The following is a 20,270-nucleotide window of genomic DNA, read 5'->3' as shown; positions in this document are numbered from 1 at the left end:
AATCCTTAATTTGGCTCCATGGGCACATGCTTTGATTGTGCAATCAGTGTTTTTTCTCTGCAGAACACCTGCCTCTTTCAAATATCCTGCACAGGCAAAGCCTGGTGAAAGAGAAGCTGCTCTGGGGTGCTTTGCTTTCTCCTTGCTCAATATGCAGCTGTGTTTTTACTAGAAGTGTCCTGTTAGTGCCCTGTTTTAGAGACATGGAACAGCCTCCCTGTGGCACTGAGCAATTGAACAACTAGCAAATGTTTGCAGTGTTTCTGTAGCAGAGAGCTGATTCCCCATAACAAGGGCATGGGATGCAAGTTAAAAGTGCAGAAAGCATCCTTTCATCTTTGTTGCCAAACCTTCAGGAATATATAAGCAGTACTTCAGTGGGGACAGCAGAGGAGGCTGAAAGCTAATCACTAATTGGTGAATTGGAGTAATTCTCCTGTGAACTTGGAAAGGGCTGAGTTTATAGGAAAACGGTAATAAATCAAGCCAGTGCTCTGCTTGTTTGCCAGGTCCTATTGGCTTGAGCTGCATCTGAGGGAGTTTAAGTGCATCAACAAAAGAGATCTCATGTCCAGCCAGGTTCCCAGGTGTAGAAGGGCAGTGATGCTGGCAGGCACAGACTTTACCCTAAACTCTCTCTGTACTCATATTTAAACATGACACCAGCACAGCTCACAGCCACGGGCTTGTTTTTGCTCTTCTTCCCCCATTTTGTAGCAGGAGGTGATGCTGCTGCCATCACCCTTCACACTCAAAACTTGGGTTGAGCAGTTAAGTGGGAGGAAGAAGCTGGTCCTGGTAATGGCTAGCCAGCTGACAGGGACTTTTGGGCATGCTTAGTGTTGAAGTAGATGTTCCTTTTGCTCAGATATGTTTTCCTCAGTCTGTTCATAGCCTCATTTTTTGCAAGGTACCCATAGATATGCAGGAAAGAAGGGGGGAGGGATGTGATACTGTACAGATGAATTGGGCTGTGTGTTGGAGCCATCCCGGTGACACTTTGTTTTCGGCACGTGGCCCAGCCACCAAAGCTGTATTTGTTTGATCTTGACATCTGCACTCTGCAGGAAACAGCGACAAACTGGCCGAAGCAAATAACACAAGTTAATGTTGTTGGAAGGAACTTGAGCATGTGCTAGGCTTCGGGATGGCTCTGTTTCAGCAAGAGCACCACCTGCTTTGCTCTGAACAGGGGCAGCAAGATTCACTTAGCTTTCTGTTATCAAAACAAACCAGTGCCAAAATCTGCAGCAGTTTGGCGTTTTATAGCAAATCATGGTACAGGACAAAGGCCTCCCACTACTGTATTGACACATTCTGAGTGTAGTAAACAAAATAAGGAAAGTTATTCCTATGTATTAAGGTTGAGATGTCAGCCCAAAATGTATTATTGGGGCTGTAGCAATGTGTGGTAAACTGAGAAAATCCCCACGACCCAACACAAAATAACTTGGATTTTGAGTCCAAACCTAATTAGAGGTGTTCAAATGCATTCTGTGTAGTTGCAGAGCTGTATGTGCTGTTTATGCTCAGTAACTGCGTGTGTTTCTGGGACTTAGTAATGGTTAGGGTCAGCTGAGACAGTCAACAGGCTTCTAGCTCTGGCAAGCTGCTGATCCCCAGGAAATACTTCCATAATTTTTATGACAAGAGCGTCCTTTAACATTCAGAGCCGGAAACGGTGAGTCCTCCAGCAACCTGTTTGATGCTGGCGTGCAGGTCGTGGCAGTGTCCCGTGCCTCAGTTTACCTATTTGCAGAGCAGATGTGGGTGTCCTGCCTGGGCTTGGACACAGCTGCGAGGATGGAAGGAGGAAATGACAGCAGCAGAGCCTCTTCCGCAGCATGCGATGCACAAGTACAGGGTGCTAACAGAGGCCATAACGGGATCGCTCCTTGGGGGAAGCTTTCTCATGCTTAAAAGTGCACTGATCTCCTCATTTCTGGCTGCTGCTGCTGGGAGCAGCTTGAAAGGTTAAACCTCAAACTGCAAACTTTCTTCTGTGATGTTTACGCTTGTGTACAAATGTTTTGAATGTGAAGTAACAGGTCTCTTCTCCTGTGGCCTTCGTGTCCTGTTGGACCCTGCTGTTGAATGCCTCAGTTTCTTTTTCAAAATAAAGGTGGTACAAGGAGGGCTGTAACTGCTCTTCAAATGGCACCACAAATAAACGTGAGGCATCTTGCATTGAGATGAGCTCCAAACCAGCAGTAACCCCAACTGCTTCAGCCAAATCCAAGGTGGTTGCAAATACCAGTTGTGCTTCGCAAGAATGCTTAAGGGTTGTTTTTGTCTCCTTTTAAATGTTTAGAATTTGTTTTGCCTGTTTTCCCTGTAGCTGCTGCAGATGGAAAAGCTGAGCTGCTTTGGGGTTTTCAGAAATTATTTATTATTTGAGGGGGTGCAGGGTGGAGAATGTTATGAAGAGCATTATAGCCTGAGTTTCGCTGCTGTATTTCTGTTTTAAAGGGGATGGTCTTGCCTGAAAACCTTTGAGTTTCCTTCTGCAAAGCCTGAAGGAATATTTTTGTCTAAAGCAAAGAAAGGCAGAGGGACTGTAAATTTTGGACATGGTGGTTTCCATCCTCCTGTATCTCCCTGTTGGGGTGGGGAAGAGCGGGTGCTGCCTTGCAGTCACACAACACAGGAGTAGCAAGGCTGCAAAACAAAACTCCTACCTTCTGATTTTACATGCTCCTTGTGACATTTCAGGCTCTTGCTCCAAAAAGAGGTGAAACCACCCCAACACCACATTTATGTGCTTGGAGCCAGCCAGTGCCATAGGAATGGCAACATGACTTGTCTAAATGCTCAAAAGCAAGAGTGCATTTACAACGGTTAATTACTTGTATAAATGACTCTTAACTGAGCTAATCTAATACATTTATGGACAATTCCAGAGGCATTACCGTTTCACTTGTACAGGTTTACTTCAGATGCTCTATTTCAATTTGCAGTGTGAATTTAAATGTTCTGCCAGATTTTGCATATTGTCAACACTTATCTTTAAATCTGGACCAGCCCTGGAGGAAAAGTAATTACTGTGCATTGTGCAGTCCTTTTAAGGATCCAGGCAGTCTGTCTGCTCTTAATTTTTTCAGAGATCCTGATGTAATTTTTTAGCAGCCTGCTTGAAAGTAGGTGTCTGTTTTCTGCTTAAGAGCAGTGATTTCAGTGCTAGGAATAAAATATTATAATTAGCACTGTAAGCACTTACACTTCATACCTGTTGATTTAGATCCGTGTAATTTTTTTATCTGGCAAAAGAAGTGAAAATTTTGTAAAGTGCTTGCTTTATGAGAGAAGCAGCTCTCCTGATTTCTTTTCACTGGTTTGAGGGGTAGAGCTATAAACCTGGTGAAGCGTAATGTTAATGCTGCATGATCAAGCAAGAAAGAACCACATTATTTTACTTGCTCTGATTGTCACAAACCTATCCTAATGCTTGCCTGTTGGTTGTTTGTACAGTTTTTAAGAAATATTACTACCATGGGCGCACAGGAGACAGTTACTTGGAAAAAGCACGAACTGATGCTATTCCAAGCCTCGGCATCAATACCACCTTCTTGATGAATTCATCAGTGAGCAGATCCATGTCCCTAGAGAATCAAACAGGCACGCATGATGTGCATTATGGACGTGAAACTGCCGTCCTTAGTCTCATGTTGATGTTGGGTACCCTTTGGCTTGGTCATACGCTCTATCAGTTTAAGAAAAGGTGAGTTTACTTTAGTCTTAGAGCTCAGACTATTGATTATTTCATATTATCTATGAGGAATCGCTAATGATTTTGTGACCCAGGGAAATCAGGTGGAACTCTTCCATTAGCAGCTGTGGAAGCCAAAGCCAGAGACGAGCTTGGCTGGCCACCTGGAAAATGTTAGAGCAGAACAAAATGTTCAGTCACTGGATGATGCCCTTCCGTATTTGGTTTGGCGTTGCAAGTGACATTCTGGAAAGCTTTGGGTGAATCATGCATTTCATGTTTGGAACTCTTGTAGCTCATCAAGTAAGCATTGAACCATTCTGGGGGGGCAAAATCCCTTATGGTGTAGGACAGCCTACTGGGAAGGTACCTTCAGTGTACTCTTGGAAGTCAAATGGCCACCCCTAACATGGGTTTTAACCCCATTGCCTTTAAAAACTCTTGGAAATGCTTGAGTAAGCAATTAAACTGATGTGGAAATTAGATGCCAATTGGTGCTGCAGGACTGCATTGTATCTCTTGTTTCCTTCTGGGTTTTGCTCATGCATTCATCAACTATCAAAGGCGATATATTCCAGAGGATTTAAGCTGAATTGAAGACTAATTCTTTGCTCCAAACATCTCTTTAGAATGGCAAGATTGGACTGAATTTTCATTTGTTAGTATTAATGCTGTCTGGATAAAGCAACTGTCCGTTCAGTGTGGTGTTGATAGTTTTTTGTCTTTAAATTTCAGCCCATATTTGCATGCGAGAGTCCGTGAAATTCTGTCCGACTGTGCCTTACCGATTTCAGTTCTGACTTTTTCTGTTGTGGGTTCCTACATCTTCAAGGAAATTGAAAGTAAGTTATATTTTTTTTGTTCTCTGAAATACTGGGGGAAGCTTCTTAGGGTACATAAGAGGAATTAAATCCCAGGAAGGCTTTGCTATTTAAAAGAGGCAAAGTTCTCCCATGTAATATTGCGAATCCTGTGTGTATTCCCCCTAACCCAGCAGCTCTGATTTAATCAATATCAATTTAATTCATTCAAAACAGGGCTGAGTAAAGTTTTTTTCTCTAGATAAATTACTTCAGCCTGTCTTTTCATCTCAGTGTAATTTAAAGTGTATCTCTTACAACAAAGGGAATCAACAATTTCTGGCAAAGAACAAAGGACAGTAATTAGCAGACAGGAACTGTTGTTGCCAGTTGTGCAGACGTAGAGTTGATGATCCCAGTCTGTCCTCTTTGTCTCCACTTTACGTTTTCCTAATTTAGGTGAAATGGTGCAGAGCATCTGGGCAGTTTTAAGTTACATGAGGAAATCTAAAAATGATACACCATTCATTGGCCAAAGAGATCAGCTTTTCCATATCAGGAAGTGATAATGGGGACAGGAATTGCATTGTCCTGTGGTGACGTGAATGGGTGATGTGAGGAAATGTATGGAAACAAATAAGAAATGACTTTTCTGTGATGACCATTCCATCCAGTTGTGGCCATGTGTAATTTATCCCTACTGATGGATTACTTCTACTGGCAGAAAGTAGGGGCACAGCTTGTTGCATGTGGGAAAGTTTTTCAAAATGTTTGCTCAGTCAATTAACTGAGCAGGAGGGATCTACAGTTAGGAATAAAGATTTCTAATCTAAAAATGCTTTGCATCTTTGAAAAATAAGCCTTCCGTTTTTGTTTCAAACATAATGTCTCCCTAGAACTAGCCATAAACCATCAAGTAAGGATGGTGGCCAAGCTTTGAGAAGGGAAGAAAATCTGAAGTAGCTAGATGGGCCTGTCTTTTCTGGCCTTCTGGTTCCCACATGCCAGAATGTCACTAATTTTTTTTGTTTGTTCCCTGTAGTGTGGGTTAAAAATAAAATGATTTGAGTCCTTGTAGATGGTTGGTCAAGAAAGTTGCATCCTAACATCACTCCTCTCCTCTTTCCAGTGTCTAAATTTAACTACAACCCATCCGAGAGCTTGTTTGTGCTGGCCCCAGTCCAGTCCCTCTCCATTGGGTCGGTGATGAGTGCCATGGGGCTGGGGTTCCTCCTCTCAATGCTCTTCTTCATAGAGCAGAACATCGTGGCATCGCTCACAAATGCCCCGGAGAACAGGTAATGCTTTCAGTGTGCCTCTCCCTTTACCAAGGTGCGTTCTCAAGCCTCTTCCTAGCATTGCTGTAGGTCAACGGGATCTCAGCTAACGAGCTGTTATTTGTTGTTGTAGCACTATGTTCTCCACCTTGCTGTTCAAGTAAATTCCTCTCCATTCCGGTAGCTTTCCGAAAGATAGCCTTGAATATTAGAGAAGATATTCAGGGAATATTCTGATAGAACTCATCATCACCATCCCCCAAAAACAATATTGGAGTGGTGAATCAAAAGTTCAAAGCATTGGTGACTTACCACCTCAGCCCATTTTCTTCTTTGCTCTGTGAATGCTAAGTAGATATTTGGTATGTTCTGAGATTTATAGGTGTACCAACAGATGTGTAGGGAAAGTCTGGCCCCTGTGGAAACGTACACTGCTCTTGCAGTAGAGAGAACTCCTTGAAAAGGAAGAGTCAGTGATCTGGACAAATGTCATAGCACCATATACTGCAGCTGAACATCAGAAAAGCGTTTGAAACTCTTAAATTCTATTAGAAGTGAGGTAAAACATATTGTGGTTTCATTTTTATCTGGTAGGTCTGATTTATGCATAAACTTGAGCAGAGATATTACATTATTAGAATATTCCCTTTTGTTTTTTCTGCAAACTGCAATCAGATGATTTCAAGAGTGAATGTGTATGACTTTGTCAGGGAAACTACCATGTCTTAGGATTTTTCTGCTAATGTAGTGCGTGGGAGGGTTTTCTCCTTGCATGGCGCATTAGCATTCTCCATCTTACAGCTGGAGTGGCACTGAATTGGGGCAGAAAAGACGAGCTCAAATTCAGTTATACTAATCTGATTTTCTTTGACCACTTTTTTTCCTCATCTTGATTATATCCCCTTTTAGTTAGATATCCCCTTTTACTTACTGTTGCATAAATCTCTAATGTAAGTGGGTCATCTTTTTCCTAGAATGTTTTTCTGAAAATTTGATGCTTTCCTCTACAGTGTCTTTAAGGAGTATAAAATATTCTTTGTAGTTCTTGATAGTGTTTTTCATAACATATGAGGCAGAGCTTATGCTGATCAGGTAGCAGGGCATGGGTTTGTAGAGAAGGAAAAAATAGAACTTGACAGCTTGTGTTTGTGGTACCATCACAGAATAAAAATTCCATCGCCTATCCCAGCCAAACAGAGAACATGTTTTTGGTGTCTTACCAAATGTAGTGATTTCTTCCTGGAGAATAAGCAGGGAAAATATGCTTGCCTGAAAGTACACTGATGTGCTTTGCCAAGGAATAATCAAAGCATGTGTAGGGGACAGTCCAAGGGATAATGGGCTGTTTGGGCACTGTGAAGATAACCCAGGATAACCTAGAGCTGTTATATGCATCTTGACCTAGACAAACTCAGTGGAGCACATCCATTGCTCAAAGTACCACATCATGCTGCAAGCCTGAGGCGTTCTAAGGGGACTAAAATGATGCTGGCATTAGACATTTGGCCTTTGTACATAGAAAACCCTCAAAAAACAGCAGCTAGGACAATCAAATAATAGCCTTGGGGAAGGTGGGAGATGCCTTTGCTCTGAGAAATTTGCACATGGGCAGGGGCCATGCTTTCCAAGCGTAAGCTGAAGCAGGAAGCGTGTACAGCCCTACTGAATCCCACCCTTCCTGCCAGCACCTTCCAGCTTCAGAGGCGGTGTAGACATCCATCTGACCTAGTCACCCCGTGGCCTCAGTCAGTGGAGGGGAGCACTTTCAATGAGACAAGTCTTTGTTCCAAAACTGATCCCCACCCAAGATTTCTGCTGCCCAAATATTGGTATCTGCTGCTGTTTTGAGATACCCATAAGGCACAAATCTTCTGGATGTACTGTGTTGTCTGCTAGCTCCATGCACCTACTATCCTGGAGGATCTCAGGTGGTCCCAAGTTTCTGTCAGGTATTGAACTGAGCCTTCCTGGGCTGCATTAAGACACCTAAAAGATGCCTGAGTTCATTTTCCCAGTCGGTGGTGCCTGGAGATTGATTCAGCTGATCCTTTGTGTTGTGTAGGGGTGAGCTCAGTTGCTGACTGTGCCCTGGTTCAGCCCAGGGACAGAAACATGGCTATAGACCTTTAATTTGGGTATCAAAGTATGAGACCTTTCCCTAGCCTTCATCTAAAATTACTAAAAGTATCTGAGAAGTTAGTACCAGATAAATATGTTCATGAAGGGGACAAGCCTTGCAAGAATTGCAAGGCTAAATGAGGTGCATGGTTACTCTTAGCAGCTGCTCTGTATGAAATCCTTGCAAAGTGAATGATGTGGCTGACTCCTTGGTGGAGGCTGCCAATTTCACCCTCCCCTAACAAAACTGGTGAACACGAGGTAGCATCCCCAAATTAGGAGCATGTCTACTTGGCTGACTACTGAATAAGAGCTGATGTTTAATAAATTTCTGTTTTCTTATGCAGTAGCAATAATTGTAGGGGATTGTTGTAGGGTACCAAGCATGTGTTCAGCTCCTGGGTCTGCTTGTGGGGAAGGAAGGAGATCAGGGTTAGAAGTAAGGCAGGTGGGAAATTCCAGTGTTGCTGGTTTGGCAGCCTGTGCCCAGGTTTCAAACCACTGCCCCTGAGGACTCTGCTAGCAGGTATACTTTATATCTTGAGTGGATGCAGTAATAAACGTAATGGCAAAATGCTGATGTAATTTTTGTGGGCTGTTATTTTTGTGGGTTGCCTTTCTGCTCATTGTTTTTTCCAGCAGATGATTGCTTTGAGGGAAAGCTAGCAAGTTTCATTACCATCCGTGCTCAAGTAACGCCTGCTGTAAAGCAGGAGGTGTGTGAAATCACTCTGTGCATGGAAGTGCACTTTGATATTTAGTGTTCCAGCTCAGGTTCAGCAAGAGCAGCCCTGTTCCTGTTATAGCACCATTTGTAACGTGTCAACACAAACCCATTTCAGGTTGGTGAAGGGAACAGCCTACCACTGGGACCTCCTGCTTGTTGCGCTGATCAACACGGGGCTGTCTGTCTTTGGCCTCCCATGGATCCACGCCGCCTTCCCTCACTCCCCGATGCACGTCCGTGCTCTGGCCTATGTAGAGGAGAGGGTTGAAAATGGACACATCTATGAGACGTAAGTAGGAGCCACAGAGCTATCTTGGATCACTTCACTTTGATTTGTGGTTTCCTTATCCTTTGGGTACAGCAAGATGCATGGTTGGGGAGCTAGCTCTTGTCTTGAGCATCTTCCAAGATGAGGGTGGAAAGAAAAAACGAACCAAACGAAGCCACCCCAAGCACCATGGCTTTGTACTCTGCTTCATTCCCCTTCACCAGAGCACTTGTTTTAGGAGAGCCACAAATATGTGCTCCTATCAGTGGCTAGAAGTAGCCTGAAAGGATTCAGCCTACTCTGGTGTAGATTGTCCTGTGAAAGAGCCAGCCAAGGCCTTTTTTGGTTCTATCCCTGAAGAAAGCCGAGGAGATGTTCTGGCCAAACTTTTCCAGATGTCTTCACCAGAAAAAATCCAGTCTGATTCATTGCATTAGACCTGTCTGGTGGTTATTACAAGGGGTGGGAAAAATGCAGTGTTATTTGAGAGCTCCCATAGAATCTTCCACCATCTTTTGGAAAGGCTTATTAAATTCTATTGTTTTTTAAGCAAAAACAGCCATGAAACCATGCTTGGGTCATGCCTCTAAGACAAGTTTTTTGTCCGAAGTTGTCAAATGCTTTCTTATCAGACACCTATTTAAAAATAAAAATCCAATTTCTTATGAAACCTCCTCCCAAATAGGGATTATCTGGTCTGCTTGATCTCAGTACATTACACTTGAGTGCTTTTACCTCAGAAGTGGTAATTTCTACTCGCATGCCATTAGTTTTAATTATCTCATCTTGGTTTCCATTTTTGGAGTTGTTGCTTACCAAAAGTGAGGCTAAGTGGTCATTTACTTCAAGAGATGGAGTGGGTCTGCCTTTTAATTTCCATTTTGCCTTTATGCTGTTCTTGGTGTCTTCTGGCCCAGCCCCACCTGGCACGGCTGCCTTTCAGATTGCTGATTTCACATGCCACATCCGGAAACTGCTGAGTCCAGCTGCTCCCTGCAGAGCTTTTGCAGTCCTTTCCTGGCGTATCAGTTCCTGGGATCCTATTTCCATTAGTATTAGTTGCTCCTACAACTATATCTTTGTCTTGAATCAATGCTAAGCCCTACCTCAGGGGAAAAAATGTAGAATTTGAGTTGCTTTAAACAGTTCTGTAGAGTTTTAATCCATGCTGGTGCTCGTGGTGTCCATGTTCTGTCCTGTAATACCTCTGCTCTGTTTGAGATGCAGAAATTATCCTTGGAAGCCTATGAGCCAAGCTTCCCTTTTGTCTTCTATTGTTGATTTTTAATACTTGGTGTTTTTTAATTTTGCCACCGTCTTTATTCTACACCCTGGCTTTTCCCTGACAAAGCCCAGTTACCCATTTGAATTAAGGACTACCTGCTGTCTTTGTCCCATGCTTTGTCACCCAGTTTCCCCAAAGGAGCACAGGAGAACCCTCTCTGGCCATGTTAATATGAACATGGCTCCAGCAATTACCCTAAAAAGGGCTGAGGGATGAACTAGTCTCACTGAGTGCTCTTGCTCTGCTGGAGGCAAATTGGTACATAAATGAGTGCAACGAACTGGATATAGGGAGTGAAGACAGGAACAAGAGTTGCCTAGCTGTCTGAACTGCCTTTGAGACCAAAGCTGCTTGTTCTCTGCAAAGCAATGAGCTATGAACAGGAGGATCTGTGTAACATTGTCGTATTTTTCGTAGCCAGCTCTGCTGGAAAAGAAAATGTACTGAAGCTCAATTAGAAATCAGGAGTTCTTTGTGCTGGCTCCCCTAGCAGGTTCCTCTCCTCACTGAAATCAAAGCTCTCAGTGAGGATGATATAAACAAGAATAAAGATTTATCAAAATGAAAGCAAACTTTTCTTGTCCCCTGTAGAGTAAGCACCTGAGCCTGTGAGCTGATCTGGCAATCTGCAAACAGGCTCTCATCCGGCCCATGGAGGAGACTGGGAATGGTTAATCCCATGCTAGCCATATTAAAGGATTCTGGGGAAATGAGCCTGGATTATGCTCTTTAATCTCCATTAATGACTTCATTTCCATTGCAGGCTTTCTGGAACTCTTTCCTCAAGAGCCACACCAGGTTCTGAACACATGCAAGCTGCAGGGTGGCTTCTGTTATTGTGTTGATGTCCTGTGCTGGAAATAAGAGAGGTGCCAAAGTTAGCAGAAGACCAGCTTGAGGCTGTGAAGTTGAGCTTTAAAGATTTCAAATTTGATAAATGATGAGCACCTTTATCTTCTGATAAGGAGTTCCAGACTACTTTAGCAGGAGGTGACAGGAGTAGTTGCAGAACTTGTATGTGATCAAACACTCCAGTACTGATTGCTCCATCCCCAAGAGAAGACAGGTTCATGACCTTCAAAAATCCATTACCAAAGGGCTGCTACTCTGGGCTGTTCTGTTCCTGTCCTTTCAGGCTTGTATCTGATTCCAGTGTTATGGTTTTGCATTTAACTTTGATCCCGAGCACTTCAGTTTCCATTGCTTCACTCACAAGGAACCCAGCAGACATACGAGTGCTCTGTTTGCAGGTCAAAAGCATCCCCAGAAGTGGGATTTATTTTTTTCTGAAATAATTCCCCTGTAGTTTGCCCAAAGACAAAGTCAGGGGAACTCTTGCTGTGCCTGGATGGGCTAAATCAGTTACTGTATCCCTTCCCTTCTGCTTTACAGTGGCACTTGAGAGGCTCACAGTGGTTCTGATAGTGCTAAAGTGGTCTGCCTGCTCCTTATTGTGTTATCAGATTAGCCCCTGCAGTTGCACTTAAAGCTTGCTTGGCTCTCTCATCTCCGAGACTTCTGTTCTGTGGTGATACAGGCCTGGAGGCTGTGAAAACGATGCCAAATTATATCCACCTAGCTGATGTCCCAGTTCTTCCAGAGCTGGCGAGAGCAGTTTGCAGATAACAGGGAAGATGTGCTCTGCTCTGCTCTCCTCTGGCTTCTCTAGGCATGGGTGAGGATGTCTAGACATAGCAGACTTGTTCGGATCCTCTTACAAGTGTGTTTGGAAGGAGGAAACCTGTGGTTTCTGCTGTTTAAATATAGCTTGGGAGGAGGAAGAGGGGTTACTTAGAGGTTAATACCTTCTGTGTATCTCTTCTGTGCATCTTTTGGCAAATGTCTACAATCTGCCCCATTACTCACCAAGGAATTCAAGCGTTGCCCTCATGACTTTGTTCTGTTAACAATATCTGTTATTCATTAGGTCTCATGTTAATTCCCTTATGCTATCCAAATGCTAAGAGCAAACCTTAGGCTGTTATTTCCCCCTACATACAGGTGTGGAAGACTTCTTCATCCATCCCCTCGCAACTTCCTTATATTCTTAAATATATAAACAGTTTGACCTGACCTTACTTAAACGGAAGACTCAAACTTAATATTGAAAGAATTCACTGTGAAACAATCTCCTTTAGGACAGAAGGGATTGTGAAGTGCCAGCAGTACATATGTAAAAGAGGGAAATGTGTTTTCATAGATCTTGAGGCTGGCTCTTATGTTAATCCTCAGAGCACTTTGTGGAGGGGGTTAATTCAGAATGAGGTCTTGCATGCAGGGAATGAGGCCAGTAGATGACACCAAAGCAGCCTGTGATGAGAATTTCACCTGATAATAGGGGATTTACTCACTAGCTTATCCACTGAATTGGTGGATTTATCTTCTCAAAAAAAAAAAAAAAATTACTTTAAGAATCTCCCTTTTCTGTATTTAAGCACTCTTGAGAGATGAGGGTTTTATTTCCTCCTATTGTTTCTAGTAATTTTTTTCAAACTAAACTGAAATGCTCACAGGTTTAGTTGGAGTGCAAACAAAACAACCTCCCCTCACTCTGAAGTAGGCTCTGAAAGTTCCTGCATGCTTTCCTGTCAGTCTTTTATTCCCATAAAAAAAAAAAGTCAGTCTGTGGTCTGTCAACTCCAGAAAATTTGCATTAATTAATTACACGTTTTGCATGGTAATAGGCAATTTGCAGCACAACTGCTGTAATCTGCAGCAGAATTAAACTTCTCCCTGCCTAGTGCTCTCAATATCTCCCTCCATATAAACAAGGAGATCCTTGTGTACATCAAAAGTGCTGACTCTCAGGCAGAGTGCAGACCATCCTTTTCTTTTTTACAGGAGGTTCATTAGTTCCCGTAGAAGTCAATGAGTTTTCTTTTTGGATAGGAGCCAATTGCATATCCATTGGGTAAATCAAGGGAAGAATTAGTGCCCAGAAAGAGGATTCTTGCCTGTTTTCTCACAATGTGCTAAGCAGAATTAGCTTAGAGGGCAATTTAGTTCAGGATAGGATCTGTTGGAGCTTCGGAGAAGGGGAATTTGGCGTTTTTCCAGGTGCTCTGTTTGAGTTGTGGATTAAGTGCCTGGCCTGGATCCAGCAGAGCTCTGCCTTCTCAGTGTCAGCACGGGGCCAGAAGTGCTGATCTCAGTGTGCTGGAGATGAGTTTCCCTTTCCCGAGTGGCACGTGTCCTGTGCTTAAGCCGAGCTGTGAGCCCCGATAATAAGCTTATGTGGGTATTGGGGTATTATCCTTCTCCCCTAATTCCTGTTCTCATGCTTCTAGGATTGTGAGCGTGAAGGAGACGAGGCTGACAAGTCTAGTGGCCAACTTCTTGGTTGGCCTCTCGCTCCTGCTCCTCCCTTTTCCTCTCCAATGGATCCCGAAACCAGTCCTCTACGGCCTCTTCCTCTACATCGCGTTGACTTCCATTGATGGGAACCAGCTCTTTGAGAGGGTGGCTCTCCTGCTCAAAGAACAGGTACACAAAGCGGTGCACCAGCCTAATGGGAATGAGAAATCACGTTTACAACCTTGGGACCAAGCAATGCCAGGCATTTGGGAAGCTGATGGCGTTGGGAATGGGGTTACCTCCAAAGCTCAGGAAGCTGGCTTCTATCTTCAACCTGAACCTTGCGTATTTATTTCACCTTTCTCTGCAAAGAGGGAGTGAAAATTGATGGGTCTGGTTTAGTCTGGCTGCCACTGAGATGTGAGCAAGAGAAATCTTTTGCATTGAAGCAGATAAACAAATGAGAGAATAACACAGTGTCAAACAATAAAAGTGGCAAGGTTTTTGTTGGGTAGAAAAAGGTGGTAGCTAAATTGTTCATAGAATTGTACTGCATCTCACATCTCCCTCAAATTCTGCATAATTTTTTCTGCGTTTTCCCTGCTGTAAAGGCATTAAAGCTTTCCTTTACAGAGCACTGTCCCAGGTAATCCTGTTCTTTTCAGTCTGCTCCAGAATTGCTCTGGAACACCTTTCTTCAGGAGGCAAAAAGGAGTGCATGGATGCAGCTGGGAGAGCTGCTACCTGGGAAGACAGCCCCTAAACTCTCTGTATAAAGCACAAACAAAATTGCATTCAAATGTTACCTTCAAAATAAAGCTGCATGAATTATTGCCCACTGCATGCAAGGTGTCTGTAAGTCTTAAAAATCTCCTGTGGCATCTGTCAGCTACAGAGTACGTTCAGCTTAAAAATGAAAACAAAAAAACAGATGCATAGTGATGACTTTCTACAACAAAGCTTCAGGAAAGGTCATTTTTGCCTCATTTTACGCTTTTGTTTTGACCTGTGTGAAGCACGAGGTAGGATTTTAGACTCAAAATGAAATGACTTGCATTATTGAAATGCTTCTGATGTGGGATGAAAACAAATCTGGGAGATCTGCTTTCAAGCCATCTGTATTACAAGTGTGAAGAAGGCATTCGTTTGCAGTGTAGGTGGTACCTGGAGCAATAACGAGTCTCCAGCTCACCTTCTTATGTAACGAGGGTCAAGGGCTTCATAAGCCCAACATTTGGCTCTGTACTTCTGCTAATCTTTTTTGATCTGATATTACATCTCAGGTTAAAACTGTGAAATCTGGGTGAAGATTACGGTTGTCACGTTGATTTTTTTTTTTGAGTGGAGATTGAATAGTTGCTGATGTATGTGGAATATTACTTCTGGTTTTAATACAAATTATGCGTGGAATTTTCCAAGCTTCAGTTTGGAAAATTAAAAAACATTCTCAAATATGGATCTCCCCCCTTTTCTGGAAACCTTTTAATGAGTCATGGCATAATCTGAAATCCATCGAGTCTGTATCAGTGCCAGCAGACAGTCGCTCATATTCTTCATTGATGTATAGACAGTGAGTCAAAGCTTGTGCTCAGACATGAGCAAGTAACTGTCAGAGGAAACCACGAGTGATATTTAGCCTATTAATGTCACTTTTCCTCTTTCTCAAAAATGAGTAGTTGATATGAGTTGGGAAAATCACTACAGTCTGAGAACAGCCTCTTCGAGCACCTCCGCAATCTCATCTCCTGCTGTATCAGGGTTCAGCTGGAAAATGGGACCACCAGGGCAAGCATAGTCTGATCAGCAGAAAAGTTTATAAAAATGATGAGGAGCTGGATTTCAGGTGGAGAAACCATCCAGCAGTACCAACACTTGAATGTATCTGTTTACCATCACCCTCTGCGCACCCCCACAGGCACTTCACATGTTGCTGCAAAGCCCTGATAATCCTACTCAGGGGAATCTCATTACTGTACTTATCGAGATATTTTCTTGCACTCCAGATGCTCCCCAAGGCAATCTTGGTTGTGTGGTGTGTTTTCTCCTCCAGGTTTCTAGTGCCCAGTCATCTGTGTGTCGTTGCCAATGCTGCAGTTGGTTCGTTATGTGCTTTAACCCTACAAACCCTGTGTTCAGCTGAATGTATTAAGGACTGTTGGTGCAGTGTATGTAAACTGACCTTAAAAGCTTGTGCTGTGTGCTGAATTCTTAAGTCCAGGTTGTTTTGTGTCTAAGATGCTATTCTTCCGTTTGCAGACTGCTTATCCTCCGACACATTACATCCGCAGAGTGCCCCAGAGGAAGATCCACTATTTCACAGGCTTGCAGGTCCTGCAGCTCCTTATTCTCTGTGGTTTTGGCATGTCACCATTGCCCTACATGAAGATGATCTTCCCACTCATCATGATAGGAATGATCCCAATCAGGTATGAAACTTTTCCGAGCAGAGTTTGGCTGTATTTTTCTCATTCTCCCATGCACTTTGCTTTCTGCCTTGCACTACTGGAAGTCTGAATGGGTCTAGAAGGGTATCCAGTAGTCTCCTGAGCAGCCAGACCTTGGAAGTTGATAATGGTGACCTCTTCTCCAGCTGCAGGAGGAGGAATAGTCCAGAATAGCTTGAGGAGGAATAGTACAGTCTGATTTTACTAATGCTGACTGTTGTGCAAAGGGACGTGGGCTGACAGGTACATATCTAGCTGGTGAAGAGGCAAATGGCTCTCCTTTTGCAGAGCCTGTGAGATGTCTTCCTGAGAAGCTGTGGTCTGAGCCTTTCCTCTAGGTGTCAATAATGTTCCTTCTTGCTTTGTGGTCTGATTTCCAAAGACCTGTGCTCAGGGAGGGCAGAGCTGGAAATTTTCCCTTGCACCATATGAATTTAAAGAGGAATCCTTATCTTTTATCTAGTGCTGTGATGCTGTGCAGGTGGTCTATAAGGTCAGTACTGAATGTCATTGTAAATAATCAAGTCAAATAGAGCAGGTATAGACTTAAAATGTGTCTGATGTAAAACAGGGAGTACTGCACACTATCTTGCAATTTTGAAAGAGAATTACTGAGGAGTTGAACTTCTTCCCTAATGTTCATTAGACAGTGACTGCCCATCATTCTTCACTCAAATCATTCATGCTGTCCTCTCCATTATTTGGATGTAATTAGAAGCCCTAATGAGATCTCGGAGAGAACAGATGTGTTTCCAGTCCAGTTGATTATTTTTAGACCTGTGTGGCATCCGGTGGTATCTGGTTGTCTTTGAGCTTGCGGCGTTGGAGGTTTTCCATTTGATCTGAAAGTTCAGGGCTACCAATGTGATAATCTGCAAAGGCAGCTGCTGTGGCATTTTCCTTGGGTGGTGAAGATGGATTCAATTCCTTCTAAAACAAAAGCAAATGTCAGAGCTCCCCTGGCTTTTGACAGGCTCCTGTTGGAGCTATTTGGGTGTGGTTTTTAGAAAGGGACAAAATTGTAGAGAACACTAAAATGATCATTCTTGTGGTAGGAGTGTCTCACCCACCTTTCACATAGGTGGTACTTTAGATGCCTAGTTAAATGGCTGGCAAACATTTTGTGATGGTAGATGATTGAGCCTTGTGGAAATTACAAGTCTGCATGGAGCAGCTCAGGATAGAAAAGAAAACCCTTTTTTTGCCAAATGTTCAGGTGACAGATTTATTATAATGTTACTGTGGAAAGTGCTGGGTCAAAGAACTGGATTTTGTGATGGTAGATAATTTAGTCATGCAAATGTATCTCTTTTCAGTAAATAAGATACTGTCATCCTATCCTATCTCTGTTGCTGACTTGTTTCTCTTTCCAGAGCAGCTTTTCCTAATAGCCTTTTTAATTAGCCCTGCTGCTAATGGGGACACGGTACTGCTACCTGGTATAATACAAAAATTTGTCCTCTGCTTCCCTTTTCTGAATTTTGCTGCCTTCATGGGCAGCATGAAGCTGGAATCTGGGCTCCAGCTGAGAAGGCAGCACTGTGATGTATAGCTCTGTAGCTAATGATGACTTTTTCATGAAGATTTGGCACTCTAAATAGATGAGGCAGAGTGGGAAAAGTGAATTGTTTTTAAAGAAGTGGAAGGAGGAAGAGGAGATACGGGAGAATAGCCAGGGGTCAAAGTAAAGAAACAAACCCAGATGAATGAGTCATGGCTCAGTGTCCCATCCAGAAAACCAGCCATATTTGTCTCTCAAGGACATATTTCTATGTCCAACTGCATTAAACACATGATTTGCATCATCATCAGCTGAGGGACCAATCTTTTTCCACTGGTACAGTCACCAAAATCTGTTACCTTTCATACTGGCTTATTGCAGTGGAACAGCCAGTTGGGAGAAAATTACTTTTTTTGTTTGTTATCCCAAATTTCTGGGTTTGATTCAAAGCTTTGGGGTTGACTAGTTTTTGGTTACACTCTAATCCCTGCTCTGGGGCATACTTACGGTTTCTCAGGGAGGGATCTTTTTTTTTTTTTTTTTTTTTTTTTTTTTTTTTTTTGCAAGTTCTCTGTTTATCTGTGCTCCCACAGCTCTCAAGCATTTTATTTCATGGCAGGTCGACCTAAGCAGATACTGGTATTTCTCAGTAAGTGCTCTTTGGGATCTCCTGTCTAGCTGTTGAAAATGCCCTCCCAGCTCTTAAATGGGCTTTCTAGCACTTTGTGCCCTATTTTAACAGCTGAAGAATAGCTTCCTTGTAAAGCAAGAGGTGTCAAACTACAGCTGTGCAGTAGGATTTAACAAGAGCAACTTCATACTATACTGTTAGTGGCTTTCCTTTCTCACCCAAATACATTAATTCATGAGGATGTTCATGCAAACAAACCACCACGAAAACAAAGGAACCACTACCTCCATGACCCAAAGGAAACCAGACACCAGGTAGGGATGGAACTGGTGGAATTAATGTCACAGCCCTGCTCAGCCTCTCACCTTGGTCTCAAGTCTTGCTGATATATTTAGTGCTTTTCAAAAGACTCCTGAGTTGCCAGGAAAGCTGCATTGTGAGAAGAGCTGGAAAGAGTGACCTGAGATACTTGAAGAACTGGGGAAGTGCAAGACAAATGAGCTTTGTACCCTGGTCTTTGAGACAGCCCTATAAATTCTGGGGAGGATTTCTCCTGTGAGTTCTTAATGAATGGTGTTTGCACTGTTGTAATGGATGTAAGGCTGCATCAGGTGGGTTTTTATGTTGGGAAACTGTAGGAAGAGTGCTAAAGAAAGGATAAACTAAATATAAACGGTGATTTTTAGCCAAGTAACCATCTACTAGTGAACTGGGGGAGCAGGAAGCTGCCTGCCACCCCAGCACAAACCAAGAGCACAGCCATGGGAAAATTTAAACAGTCTTGGGACACACAAAACATTACACAATGGTTTAAAAAAAAAAAAAGGACTAATTCTCTCTCTGTTGTTCAACCTTAGGTATAACCTGCTCCCTAGAATCATCGAAGCCAAGTACTTGGATGCTATGGATGCAGAGCATTAAACGGGGTCTGCCACACATGGAGCAGCAAGGATGGCTCTTTTGGAAGGATGGGGCGGCTTTGCCGAGGCATAGAACAATCTATCTGCAGTTCTTTCTTTCACCACTTTCTTTCTGCTCTAATATGGTATTGGTAATGCACATATCAAAGACCAATTGAGCATTGAAGTGTCAGACCAAAACAGCCTTGGACTCGAGAGGCTAACGCTCCTTGGAGCTGTGAGGCAAGCAAGCTCTATGGAAATGCTATTTTCCACATCCCAAAACTGGAATCCCCAAAGATCAGCATGCCCATACAGCTGGAGCATGCATTCAGAGCTGTTACGTGTTCCATTGTCTGAGGGGTGGGGGAAGAAATCCCTTTTTTATGCGCCACGTCCCTGTTTTCCAAAACACTCTAAGGACAGCAACTGACCTTTCTCTTACAGAGTGACAGTCCTGTTCTGGCCTTTGAATTCTATTTCCCATGAATCCAGTATTCCCGAATTAGTATTCCAGGTGGGATGGCCTCATGGTAAATCACTGTCAGGAGAGACGTCTGGCTGTCTCTTCAGACTGCCTAGCAGAAGGGTTAGAAGCAGATTTAATTCGTACTGATACAATCCACAGCTTTGGATGAATATTTCATTCCTACAGATGAGCTGGAAATGTTCAGAGGTTGGGCTCGCACGGTGATGTTGGTGAAACTGCACCTGGGTCTAAGCTATTTGGGAATTATTTTTGGTTCTTTCTGCCGTTGCCACTCGGTAATCAAATACAGACGTGTAGTTTTGCACAACTGCAATGTTCTCGCTTGTACCTGGAGTCAAATGCTGAAACTTGTCAAAGGGCAGTTGTGTTAATGATTGCATATACATATGTACAGTAGTGCCTATGTGTACATATATACATATGGATTTGTGTATATATTTTGCATAGATATACAAATAGGCCTGATTCTTTCAAAATATCAAAAGTGTTTTGTGCAATCAGTGTTACCTGTGATGTCTTGACCATATACTTGTTCTCTGCTTCAGTGCTGCTTTTTCTTGTTGGAGATATGGTCACTTTTAATTTTTTTCCTTCTGAAGCTGCTCATTTACTGTTTTTGTTCATGTGTTGCTTTATTCGAGGTGTTCCTTTGCTTTCTTCTTTCCATGGCTTGAGACTACCTTCATTCTGTCTTGATGCTCTGACGTGTGAATTTTGCATTTAATTTTAATGTACAGCATGCAATGAAAATTTTCCTCTTTTGCCTAATCGATATTTGTTGGTCATTTCATTATTTCTGTTCTGTAGCTAATCTCCATTTTTCCCCCCCA

The 20,270-nt window shown here is 43.0% G+C and overlaps 1 protein-coding gene across 8 annotated transcripts in view; it reads left to right on the top strand.

Moving 5' to 3' along the window:
• Nucleotides 1-20,202, top strand: part of SLC4A11 (solute carrier family 4 member 11) — a 90,694-nt gene extending 70,492 nt beyond the window's left edge. For all 8 annotated transcript variants that reach the window (XM_032186416.1, XM_032186414.1, XM_032186413.1 and 5 more), the window contains 7 exons: nt 3,469-3,718; nt 4,442-4,548; nt 5,636-5,804; nt 8,744-8,917; nt 13,469-13,664; nt 15,732-15,901; nt 18,909-20,202. In XM_032186416.1, coding sequence (XP_032042307.1) covers nt 3,469-3,718; nt 4,442-4,548; nt 5,636-5,804; nt 8,744-8,917; nt 13,469-13,664; nt 15,732-15,901; nt 18,909-18,972 — 1,130 coding nt within the window. In that variant the 3' untranslated portion in view covers nt 18,973-20,202. The remainder of the gene's footprint in view (nt 1-3,468; nt 3,719-4,441; nt 4,549-5,635; nt 5,805-8,743; nt 8,918-13,468; nt 13,665-15,731; nt 15,902-18,908) is intronic.
• Nucleotides 20,203-20,270: the final 68 nt, after the last annotated feature.

The sequence above is a fragment of the Aythya fuligula genome, chromosome 4, assembly GCF_009819795.1.
Source record: "Aythya fuligula isolate bAytFul2 chromosome 4, bAytFul2.pri, whole genome shotgun sequence".
Taxonomy (NCBI): Eukaryota; Metazoa; Chordata; class Aves; order Anseriformes; family Anatidae; genus Aythya; species Aythya fuligula.
Note: the sequence above shows the minus strand (reverse complement) of the source record. Positions and strands in the feature narration are given on the sequence as shown.